The 13,269-nt window shown below is 39.4% G+C and overlaps 1 protein-coding gene across 5 annotated transcripts in view; it reads left to right on the top strand.

Moving 5' to 3' along the window:
- Positions 1-2,029, top strand: part of WT1 (WT1 transcription factor) — a 150,930-nt gene extending 148,901 nt beyond the window's left edge. For all 5 annotated transcript variants that reach the window (XM_069740544.1, XM_069740545.1, XM_069740541.1 and 2 more), the window contains one exon: positions 1,783-2,029. In XM_069740544.1, the coding sequence (XP_069596645.1) occupies positions 1,783-1,904 (122 nt within the window). In that variant the 3' untranslated portion in view covers positions 1,905-2,029. The remainder of the gene's footprint in view (positions 1-1,782) is intronic.
- Positions 2,030-13,269: the final 11,240 nt, after the last annotated feature.

The raw sequence follows: 13,269 nt of genomic DNA, 5'->3' as shown, positions 1-13,269 counted from the left end.
TATTGGTCATGAGTGGCTTGACAACACAAGGAATGCGACACTAGTAGCCCATGTCCTGGATACACCTATATGCGGTGGCTCTTGAAGCAATGACTCCAGTAGCAGTCTACTCCATGTGAATCTCTCCCAAATTTTTGAATGGCCTTTTCTTAACAATCCTTTCAAGGCTGCGGTTATCCCGGTTGCTTGTGCACCTTTTTCTACCACACTTTTTCCTTCCACTCAACTTTCCATTAATATGCTTGGATACAGGACTCTGTGAACAGCCAGCTTCTTTAGCAATGACCTTTTGTGGCTTACCCTCCTTGTGGAGTGCGTTAATGACTGCCTTCTGGACATCTGTCAAATCAGCAGTCTTCCGCATGATTGTGGAGCCTAGTGAAACAGACTAAGGGACCTTTTTAAACACGTAGGAAGCTGTTGCATGTTTTTTTGTTAATTATTCTAATTTATTGAGGTAAGGACTTCTGGGTTTTCATTGGCTGTAAGCCATAATCATGAACATTAAGAGAAATAAACACTTGAAATAGATCACTCTGTTTGTAATGACTCTATATAATATATGAGTTTCACTTTTTGTATTGAAGAACTGAAATAAATTAACTTTTTGATAATATTCACCTGTACATGAGGAGATGTACCGACCAATGATAAATGAGAAAATGTGTGTCTATACAATTGACCTGTGGTTGGCACATCCCCTAATGTAAATGGAGGATGTACAGTAAGGAAAGGAGGAGTTTAAGGAAAGTTAGAGTAAATGATTGGTACAACCTGGGATGAAAGTATTGGGATGAAAGTATTTTTATTGCCAGGCAATACCTTGTATTGATTTCTAGTAACATCCTGTATTAACGTCCATTCTCATTCACAGCTGCAGTGCTATAATCTACCAACATTCCCTGTTTGTTCAGTGCTGCCAATAGCGTTCTCGGGGGATTTACATTCTGGAAAGTGTAATACAGTGTAGAAAGAAAAAAACTCTTTGGTAATACAGTTAACTGGTTTTAGAAGTATGAAAGACAATCTTTGGCCCAAATTACGACAGAATTATGGTGCATTTACCTTCACATATATACCCGGTAATCTACAGAAACCTATAAGATGTGGTTCATAGCTGACCATATATTTAATATACGGCCAACACTTTCTTTCCTCTTTGTACACTATGTATTGACTGACTTATTGTACACCAATTTTCTCAAAACTGCAATATTCTCAAAGCTCATAATGATAGGAATTTGGTGCAGGGCATGTATGCAGGTGCAATTGTCTTTAGAGTACTTGCACATTTTGAGTGGTAAATAACCCTCAATGGGCCCACAGACAAATCTAAGCTGCAGAATCCATTTCCCATAACTGCAATTATCGATGTACTACTGGCCAATGACAGGCACAGTTTTGAAGACACTGACGGATACAATTTAGTGAGCTTTGGCACTGTTTGCTGCTTGTAGGTGATGAGGATACGTGCAGATGAATCCATTCTGTGCTTGGCTAATCTGCACATAGAGAATTGTTCATAAATTCTATATTTACAGGGATAGGACAATTAACAACATTTATCGTATATCCACAATGCACCACCACTTTATTCATAGTTTATGGGATTGATAGTGATCAGTCTGTAATGGGTGATAAATTTAGCTTATGGTAAAATCCTTTTAACTTTTTTTATGAGTTCCTTGCATGCTTACTTATTGTATTTCTCTACAATTTCTCTTTCTCAATTAGCAGTTTTAGATGTTCCTCTATGATAACTGGACATTTCTTTGTTAACAGGTGAGAAACCTTTCAGTTGCAGATGGCCTAGCTGTCAGAAGAAGTTTGCCAGGTCTGATGAATTGGTCCGACATCACAACATGCATCAAAGAAATATGACCAAACTTCAGCTGGCTCTATAGACGCTGAGGGATGAGGTCAATTAGACTTTTACGTCTACTGTATTATATATATATATATTAAGCTTCCAGCACATCCACCCAGCGGATTCCTAGATATCGCTGAAGAAGTGCGATTCTGGCTGGCTGACCTGACCACAGGAATTAGTGTGTTCATATTTGTTAACGGCCATTAAGAAAGAGACACATAGGTTCTTTGTACATCCCTTCATGGCTCTGTCACTTTCTTGGAATGATCATTGGACTCCTTTGGATAAAATTGGCGTTTGACCCATGACCTGGATGTGGACAACTTTGGATAACACTGGTCAATTGAATGACTATACTTATGATGTACATAATCCATATTTCACTTATTTATCTTGCAGATATGCAATATAATCTACAGCATGAGCTACAAATCTATAGTGGTGGTGACATTGATGTAGTGTTGTGTGATGAGGTGTCAGAGCTACTGATTGTCCTCTGAGGAGACAAAGCCTTGATACCAGTTCATAGTTTATTCTGCGAGATGTTCTGTTTTATGCAGTAATATTACCAGCACATGGATATCTTTGGCAGTTGCATCAACCATCTCACTTCATTGATGGCAATTGTCATTGTCTATGCAGTTTGATTGGAACTGGAGTGGTGGGAGGAAAGGTACAGCTGCATGGCTCTCAAAAAACGCATTCAGCTTCATAAGGTTTGGCCTTCATCATGAGCTAGACTAAGCCCAAAAATTCTTCTATTAATAAAGATGTTTGAATTAAAAATAAAATTTGCAGCAATTAAAAATTGCTGTCATAGCACAAGGATCTGATTGTAACTCTAGGATTGGTTGTCCAGAGACTATATCTCATTCCATTTCATAGTTAATACTGCACATCTTCAACATTTTTGGGTCAAACTCCTATCCTCTTACTTTATGTCATGGAAATGAAAATAAGTTGTTCTCCTGTATAGACATCTTGCTAACTGTGTATATTACAATTCACAAACTCCATGATGTGAAGGAGGTTTGGATCCATCATTGTTCCCTAAAGAGGTTGTCTTTTTTGTATCTAATGTTAGAAAACATGTTGGAAAGGTGAATACTGTGAAAGCAACTTTTTTAAATATACTTTTTAGAAGTTTTGTTCCATTTTTCTTTATCTATAAAGCTACTTGACCCCAAGTGAACTGCCTTAAATAAAAGCCCTCCCTATTGGGAAAATGGCCACAGGTGGAAGACATGTGGCGAGATATGCTCATCAGCTTCCTCTACTGAAACTCAATGCATTCGAGATTAGGCAATATTATGGAGATCCAGTAAACTAGCGCAAACAGAGCGTGGTTCAGCAAAAAGCACCACGGTGTTCCTCCACATGGCCCTATATCTGAGAGCTGTTTTTTTGGTAAGGAGTTAGGATGAAAGGCAAATCTTGAAATCTATCTTCAGAGGTGTATTTAGATTTCCCGACACCCAGGGCAAGAATTCAGGCCCACCCAAGCACATATGCAATTTGCTTACTTACATTCACAAGCAAACTAGCTCCTCTCCCTAATTCTCTCAATGTTCAGTGAAAAGCTGAGAGAAGAAAGAAGAAAAGCTAGTTGTTATGAGATCGTAACTATGTAAATCACATATGAGGGAAGTGGCCATGTGATAACTGCTGGAACCACAGCTGAATCCTGACAGTGAGTATATTACACACTGTTGGGATTGGCATGCTACAGGGCTCCATTTTTATAATTAAAGGGATCATCCAGGTTAGAGATCAAAGTCTGCAGTCACTCTATGTGAATTCTCACAACGCCTGCACTGCACACTTGCAAAAATTTCCCTTGCTGATGGCAAGAGTGGACTGTCATGTGAACACACGTATGCGATTTGTATACTTCTGGAAATATTCTGACTAGACGTATCTGACCATGCTCAATTCATTTTCATTGAGTGAGGGAGTCTATTAATGTCTAGACGGCACATGAACGAATGTATGCAAATCACTGGCACCAGAGAATCCTGACAGTGTACAGTTCTCACTGTGAGAATTCAAAAGTCTGGAGTCACATTGAATGACTGCATACTCATCACAAACTTGAACAACCCCTTTAATACTCTTAAAATTAACAAAAAGCTAATAACCGACAACTTGTCAGCCTGCACAACGCTTTATTAAGATAGCCATGCATCCTGTAACCACCATCACTACTTGATACATCAATTGTAATATCAGGTCAGACCAATATACATTGGTATTGGATGAACCTACAACTTCCAGTACGTCCTTAGCAATGGTGAGGAGATACTGGGAGTTGTTACCAGTCACCATCAGACTGCGGACCATACAGGAACCACAGTACTGATGACAATTAGTCAGTATCACAAATTAACATTTACTTTCATGTATCTTATAGATGACATTGTCTCTAATTGGAGTCATTCTTTTTCTTTTCTTCATCTTGTCCAGATGCTATGAGGATGTTTCACATCCATATCTAGTCTCTCCAGACTTCTGTCTTCTCTGGTGTTGTGCAGCACAACCCCAAAAGAAAATAGCAGTGTCATTACCTCCTGAATAAAAATATCTGCCCTACGCTAAGCCCCTGAATAAATAACTGCCTCTCACTATATTCCATACACAAAATATAACCCACACACTGTCCCTCTTATAGTACATGCCCTACACCCTACCTCCTCCTTTCCATACTTGGTCTCCTCTTCACACTGTCCTCTCACATGGTGTTCCCCCTATAAAGTCCAGTCTCTGTACTGTGCCCCCTCATCACACACGCCCTCCTTGGCTTACTGTCCCCACCTGGCTGTGCCCGTACATTGTTCTCCCATGTTACCACAACACACTACTCAGTCTCTATTCTGTCCTCACTCACACTTTTCTGCCCCCTATACTGTCTCCTTAAACTATTCCCCTCAATAGTCTCCTCACACATTTCCCCTTCCCTCACACTGTCTCCTCTCAAGACTCAACTTCTAACCATGTTGTCTCATGTGTTTACCCCCTCGCTTTCCATACTGCCTCCTCACATATCCCCCTGACTCCTCATACTGTGTTTGCACCTATCCCATCACCCTCACTCCCATACTGTGTTCTTATTCATTCTTCTCCTTTCTTCCCATACTGTGTCCTCACCCATCCCTCACCCTAGCTCCACAAACATTTCCGCCTCGCTCCTCATACTGTGAATGCATACATTCCCCCATCACTCCACATACTGTGTCCGCACCCATCTCCCCACATGCGATACTGTTTCTGCTCCCATCCCTCTTTCACTATACTGGGTCTGCACCCATCCCCTCTCATACTGTTTTCTCATACATTCCACTTCGCTCATTTTGTGTCTGCATCCATCCTCCTCATTCTATGTCTGCACCAATCCTCCCACTAACCATACTGTGTCTGCACCTATCCCCCTCATACCGTTTCCTCATACATTCCCCCTCATTCCTTATTCTGTGTCTTCACTCATCATGACCTATGCAGTTAATAAAATCTTCACATATTTGTCTGAGTGGAAGAATCACTGTTCTCCAGTTGTCAAATTATTTATGAATGTTTAAGAGGAGCAATAATAATAAGGCACCATAACATTTTTCCAGAATTGTTACTTTATCAGGATTAAAGTATTTACTAAAACATACATGACACAAGAGCTGCTAGTTGTTTTTAACTAACCCCTTCATCCCCCAACCTGTTTTCAAGTTCTTGACCAGGCTTTTTTAAATTAAATTCTGACCATCGTCAATTTATGTCATAATAATGCTGATACGCTTCAATGGATCCAGTGATTTGGAGAAATTTTTTGTGACATGTTGTACTTTATGCTAGTGGTAACTTTTGGTTGATGACAATTGTGTTTGTTTGTGAAAATATAAAACATTTGACAAAAAAAGTGAAAACTTTGCCATTTTCAAACTTTCATTTTTTATACCCTTAAATCAGATAGCTGTATCACACGATAATCACATTTAGCATGTTTACTTTATATCAGCATAGTTTTTTTAAGCATGTTTGTTAGGAATTGGAAAGGTTAAAACTTTATCAGCAATTTTTCATTTTCCAACAAAATTTACAAAACCAATTGCAGTTACTTTGAGGAGCTTGACAGCCGGCTCAGCAAATGGCCGTCTCCTAGTACAGGGTGCAGTAAAATGTAGCTGTTAGGGAGACACCTTGGACCACCGCATCAGTTGGCCTGATGGTGCCCCCCTGCCGCCTGTGCCCGGGATCCATTCCTTGCCTGCTCTCCCTAGATACACCTCTGGAAATCATGTAGGCTTGACTGTACATAATGAGAAAGAGGTACAGAACTTCTAAAAATTATATAAAGGCAATTTTGCATATACTGCACTCATCCTTACATCACATTTATAAAGATTGGACATAAAATGGCAGCTCCTTTACTTAATTTTTAAGGGGCAATACATGAGTCCAATATATTAATATTGTAAGAGTGTGCAAGTGTGTGAGTGGGATGTTTTTATATTTTTATTATTGAATGTTGAGTTGAAGAATTATTTTTTGTAGACTTTAATTTATTTTACAGCTTTGAAATAGAAGTGAACAGTTTGCCAATTAACATGCCTAGGGACCAAGCATGCTTATATTTTTTCCATGGCACTAGAGTTAACTCTGGAATGAATGTAATACTTGTTGATGGGTAAATAGTTAATGCCACAACTACAACAACAAAGTTCTCTCAATGAAGCAATTATCTGATTGCATATCCATTTCCAGTATTGTCATGTATTTCAGAGGAAAAATTGTGATGTTCAATTCTTGGAAGCAGTTTGACATTTGTGAACAGTGTAAAGGCTGCACAGGTTTTGTGGCCAATAATTGTAAATATGCTGCTTAAATGGTATTAAAATGTAATACGAAGAGATGAAATAGTTATTTTGTTATTTGTTACAGCTTATGCTCATTGTATCCCATATAGTGTCAATCATGCAAAAATAGAACGGAAGGGGTATAGTTGTTACTAGAAGCTTGAAAGGCCGTGCTGGACTGGAGTTCCTTGTGCACACAAGAGGAATTTCTTCAAATAAATATGTAGACATTCACTTTTAGGATTTGCTCACACTAGTGTATAAAAAATATGCGCCATTCTCATTCAGAAAAGTGGGACGATTAATATCTCACTTGTCATTCATGTTCTGTCCATGTGCAATCCGTTTTTTTACTCAGCAGCTATTAATCCCTCACAGGACCGGCAGTTAATGCAGCCCTCACATATTTATCTGGGTGGAAGAATCACTGTTCTCCAGTTGTCAAATTATTTATGAATGTTTAAGAGGATTGAAAACTATATATGTATACTTCGCGCTGATATACCCAATATACATACACACAAGTAGGTGTATTGTAATAGTATACTAGATTAAATAATAATCCATGTCTAAAAAATATTCCAAGCGCTATAGTCTAAAGCTTAAATCTCCTTAATCAATAGTCAATACCTTTAGAGGTAAAAGTAGATCATGTCACATCCCGTGGGTTCGCAGAGTTCCTGGATGGCATCAACGTGGTCTTCAGCAGAGTATTTGAACGGAGGGCTGCCCCGGCCGGTGGCGGCTCCTCCGTGCACCGAACCTTCAGTCGGGGGTGGAAACACTCCGTCTTAGGCCGACCGCGCCGTGTAGTGCGAGCGATGTGAACGGCGCGTCTAGGACCTACGTGACGTAGTGAGTCAGGTGACCGCCCCACGTGACTACAAAGTTCAGTACGGATCGTGGTAAGGACCAACACCCATGTTCGGGACCTGTGTTCGGTATGGGTCACAAACTTTACAATTCGGGTTTGCCCATCCCTAGTCACAAGAATTAAAGTAATGTGTAAGGACAAAATATAAATGTTCATGTTTCTCACAAAAATATTGCTTTAGCCCTAAATTTTACATTTTCACAAGGTTAACAGGAGAAAATGTACCATAGTATTTGTTGTGCAATTTTTTTTGAGTACACCGATACGGAGTATTTTGAGCAAAACTACTGTTTGGGCATGGCGGGACTCAGAAGGAAAGGCGCACCATTCGACTTTTGGAGTGCAAAATTGTCTGGAATCAAGAGCTGACATAATGTTGCGTTTAGAGACCTATAATTAGACTGAACAATGTAAGACTCTCCTAAATAACTATAAATCCTACCCAAAATTAAGAGTGAAACAGACAAAATTGATAAAAAAATAAAACTTTATTGAAAACACATAATATAGAATATGAAGAAAAGGTTAAAAGGAGATGTTAAAACAGGTGGACTCCACTCTGTGCACCTACAAAACTAACCTGATTGCTGCCAATCTAAGTATATATATATATATATATATATATATATATATATATATATATATATACAGTGGGGCAAAAAAGTATTTAGTCAGTCAGCAATAGTGCAAGTTCCACCACTTAAAAAGATGAGAGGCGTCTGTAATTTACATCATAGGTAGACCTCAACTATGGGAGACAAACTGAGAAAAAAAAATCCAGAAAATCACATTGTCTGTTTTTTATCATTTTTTTGCATATTATGGTGGAAAATAAGTATTTGGTCAGAAACAAACAATCAAGATTTCTGGCTCTCACAGACCTGTAACTTCTTCTTTAAGAGTCTCCTCTTTCCTCCACTCATTACCTGTAGTAATGGCACCTGTTTAAACTTGTTATCAGTATAAAAAGACACCTGTGTACACCCTCAAACAGTCTGACTCCAAACTCCACTATGGTGAAGACCAAAGAGCTGTCAAAGGACACCAGAAACAAAATTGTAGCCCTGCACCAGGCTGGGAAGACTGAATCTGCAACAGCCAACCAGCTTGGAGTGAAGAAATCAACAGTGGGAGCAATAATTAGAAAATGGAAGACATACAAGACCACTGATAATCTCCCTCGATCTGGGGCTCCACGCAAAATCCCACCCCGTGGGGTCAGAATGATCACAAGAACGGTGAGCAAAAATCCCAGAACCACGCGGGGGGACCTAGTGAATGAACTGCAGAGAGCTGGGACCAATGTAACAAGGCCTAACGTAAGTAACATACTACGGCACCATGGACTCAGATCCTGCAGTGCCAGACATGTCCCACTGCTTAAGCCAGTACATGTCCGGGCCCGTCAGAAGTTTGCTAGAGAGCATTTGGATGATCCAGAGGAGTTTTGTGAAAATGTCCTATGGTCTGATGAAACCAAACTGGAACTGTTTGGTAGAAACACAACTTGTCGTGTTTGGAGGAAAAAGAATACTGAGTTGCATCCATCAAACACCATACCTACTGTAAAGCATGGTGGTGGAAACATCATGCTTTGGGGCTGTTTCTCTGCAAAGGGGCCAGGACGACTGATCCGGGTACATGAAAGAATGAATGGGGCCATGTATTGTGAGATTTTGAGTGCAAACCTCCTTCCATCAGCAAGGGCATTGAAGATGAAACGTGGCTGGGTCTTTCAACATGACAATGATCCAAAGCACACCGCCAGGGCAACGAAGGAGTGGCTTCGTAAGAAGCATTTCAAGGTCCTGGAGTGGCCTAGCCAGTCTCCAGATCTCAACCCTATAGAAAACTTTTGGAGGGAGTTGAAAGTCCGTGTTGCCAAGCGAAAAGCCAAAAACATCACTGCTCTAGAGGAGATCTGCATGGAGGAATGGGCCAACATACCAACAACAGTGTGTGGCAACCTTGTGAAGATTTACAGAAAACGTTTGACCTCTGTCATTGCCAACAAAGGATATATTACAAAGTATTGAGATGAAATTTTGTTTCTGACCAAATACTTATTTTCCACCATAATATGCAAATAATATGTTAAAAAACAGACCATGTGATTTTCTGCATTTTTTTTTCTCAGTTTGTCTCCCATAGTTGAGGTCTACCTATGATGTAAATTACAGACGCATCTCATCTTTTTAAGTGGTGGAACTTGCACTATTGCTGACTGACTAAATACTTTTTTGCCCCACTGTATATATATATATATATATATATATATATATATACATATATATATATAAAACACCATGCTCTATTCTATAGTAGATTCCAATACACAAAAGAAAGTAAAACATATATGGTGAGATGTATCTCAAGACAATACCATCAGATAACGGATCAATAGGTTCAGCCAAAAAAGGCTGAAAAACACTACTCTATAAATTACGGCATACAGTGAGGAAACAAGGTGATAAAAAGGAAATTAAACCAGAGTGAATTCAGTGGGATTTATGTATACAAAATTATATGAATAGTGTCACTTAAATCAATGTTTCAGTGCCTTGTGAAAATATTCGGCCCCCTGGAACTTTTCAACCTTTTCCCACATATCATGCTTCAAACATAAAGATACTAAATGTAAATTTTTGGTGAAGAATCAACAACAACTGGAACACAATTGGGAAGTTGAACAAAATTTATTGGTTATTTTAAATTTTTGTGGAAATTCAAAAACTGAAAAGTGGGGAGTGCAATATTTTTCAGCCCCTTGAACTTAATACTTTTTTGCGCCACCTTTTGCTGTGATTACAGCTGCAAATCACTTGGGGGTATGTCTCCAACAGTTTTGTACATCGAGAGACTGAAATTCTTGCCCATTCTTCCTTGGCAAACAGCTCAAGCTCAGTGAGGTTTGATGGAGATCGTTTGTGAACAGCAGTTTTCAGCTCTTTCCACAGATTCTCGATTGGATTGAGGTCTGGACTTTGACTTGGCCATTCTAACACCTGGATACATTTATTTGTGAACCATTCCATTGTAGATTTTGCTTTGTTTGGGATCATTGTCTTGTTGGAAGACAAATCTCCGTCCCAGTCTCAGGTCTTTTGCAGACTCCAACAGGTTTTCTTCATGAATGGTCCTGTATTTGGCTCCATCCATCTTCCCATTAATTTTAACCATCTTCCCTGTCCCTGCTGAAGAAAAGCAGGCCCAAACCATGATGCTGCCACCACCATGTTTGACAGTGGGAATGGTGTGTTCAGGGTGATGAGCTGTGTTGCCTTTTCGCCAAACATATCATTTGGCATTGTTGCCAAAAAGTTCGATTTTTGTTTCATCTGACCAGAGTACCTTCTCCCACGTTTGGTGTGTCTCCCAGGTGGCTTGTTGCAAACTTTAAACAACACCTTTTATGGATATCTTTGAGAAATGGCTTTCTTCTTGCCACTCTTCTATAAAGGCCAGATTTGTGCAGTGTACGACTGATTGTTGTCCTATGAACAGACTGTCCCACCTCAGCTGTAGATCTCTGCAGTTCATCCAGAGTGATTATTGGCCTCTTGGCTGCATCTCCGATCAGTCTTCTCCTTGTTTGAGATGAAAGTTTAGAGGGACGGCCGGGTCTTGGTAGATTTGCAGTGGTATGATACTCCTTCCATTTCAATATGATCACTCGCACAGTGCTCCTTGGGATATTTAAAGTTTTGGAAATAATTTTGTATCCAAATCCGGCTTTAAACTTCACAACAGTATCACGGACCTGCCTGTTGTGTTCCTTGGTCTTCATGATGCTCTCTGTGCTTCAAACAGAACCCTGAGATTTTCACAGAGCAGGTGTATTTATACGGAGACTTGATTACACACAGGTGGATTATATTTATCATTATTAGGTACTTAGGACAACATTGGATCATTCAGAGATCCACAATGAACTTCTGGAGTGAGTTTGCTGCGCTGAAAGTAAAGAGGCCGAATAATATTGCACGCCCCATTTTCAGTTTTTGATTTTCCACAAAAATTTTAAATAACCAATAAATTTCTTCAACTTCACAATTGTGTACCACTTGATGTTGATTCTTCACCAAAAAATTACATTTGGTATCTTAATGTTTGAAGCATGATATGTGGGAAAAGGTTGAAAAGTTCCAGGGGGCCGAATACTTTCGCAAGGCACTGTATAGGCTAATAGGTCCGTATTTAGGTAAGAAAGAGACAAGTCCCATATTGTATGAATAAAGCCTACAGGAAACACTCAGGATTTAAATGCAGGTAAGTACTTAAAGAAATATTGGTAACAACATTTCATAGCAAGAATAAAGGTTAAAGAGGCAAACCAGTGTTGATGCCTAGCCAGAAGGGCCATGAAAATGAAAAATCACATTTTACATATAGAATTATTGCTATAGCTTCCAATTTTGCATTTTCACAAGGGTAACAGGAGAAATGTACCATACAACTTGTTGTGCAATGTTTCCTGAGTACACAGATGCCTGATATGTGATGGAAAACTACTGTTGTGGATCACGGCAGGGCTCAGAAGAGAAAGAGCAACATTGGACTTTTGAAGTGCAAAATTGGCTGGAGAATATAGAGTGCACCATGTCATGTTTGCTGAGTCCCTGATGTGCCTAAACAGTGGAAACCCCACAAGTCACCCCATCTTACAAACTACACCCCTCAATAAATTCATCTACAGGTACAGTGAGCTTATTAACACTTTAGTTGTGTCACATAATTTTATACCATTAGGTGGTGAAGAAATAATAATTACATTTTTACCACTAAATGTTTTAACTGCAGGTTTTCATTTTATAAGGGTTAATAGGAAAACGTGAACCTCAGAGTATGTTGTGCAATTTCTTCAGAGTGCGCCAATGCTCTACATGTTATCGGGAAATACTTTTCAGGCACAGTGGAAAGCTCAAAAGGGAAGGAGCGTCATATTATAGTGCAGGTTTTACTGTTATGGTTTGCATGTACAATGTCACATTGGCAGAGCTCTTGAGGTGCCAGAACAGCAAAACCACCCCTATCCATAAGTAACCCCATTGTATAAACTACACCTCTCAATGAATTCATCTAAGGTTCCATTGAGCATATTGACACCGCAGGTGTGTCACAGAATTTTACACCATTGGGCTGTAAAGAAAAAATAATTAAATTTTTATAACAAAAATGTTGTATTATCCCTAAATTTTACATTTTCACACAGGAAAATGGGTAAAAATGGCACCAAAAATTGTCAACCAAATTCCACTGAACTTGGCAACTCACCATATGTGGTTGTACTGTACTGCTTAGCCCCACAGTATTGCTTGGAGGGAAGGAGTGCTATTTGACTTTTGGAGCACTGATTTTGCTAAAATAGTTTGCAGACTCCATATACAGAGCCCCTAAGCACAAGAAGAGCAGTATACCCTCTGAAGCGACCCCATTTGCAAACTACACTCCTTTGAGAATTTATCTACAGGTGCAGTGACAATTTTGACTCCATGTTTTTTCTCAGAAACAAGCAGCAATGAACGTTGCTGAGTCAAAATTGCAAATTTGCCATTGAAGTATTCAGTACATTGCAGTGCCCAGTACAGTATGCTAATATTGGTACAGTACTGACAAACATTTAGATGCTAGTTGCGGTTTAGGCACACTGTGGGCTCAGAAGGAAGGTGGGGATTTGGATTTTG

Source organism: Ranitomeya imitator, chromosome 9 (genome assembly GCF_032444005.1).
Source record: "Ranitomeya imitator isolate aRanImi1 chromosome 9, aRanImi1.pri, whole genome shotgun sequence".
Lineage (NCBI taxonomy): Eukaryota > Metazoa > Chordata > Amphibia > Anura > Dendrobatidae > Ranitomeya > Ranitomeya imitator.
The sequence above is the reverse complement of the archived record's forward strand: the minus strand, read 5'-3'. Positions and strand labels throughout refer to the sequence as shown.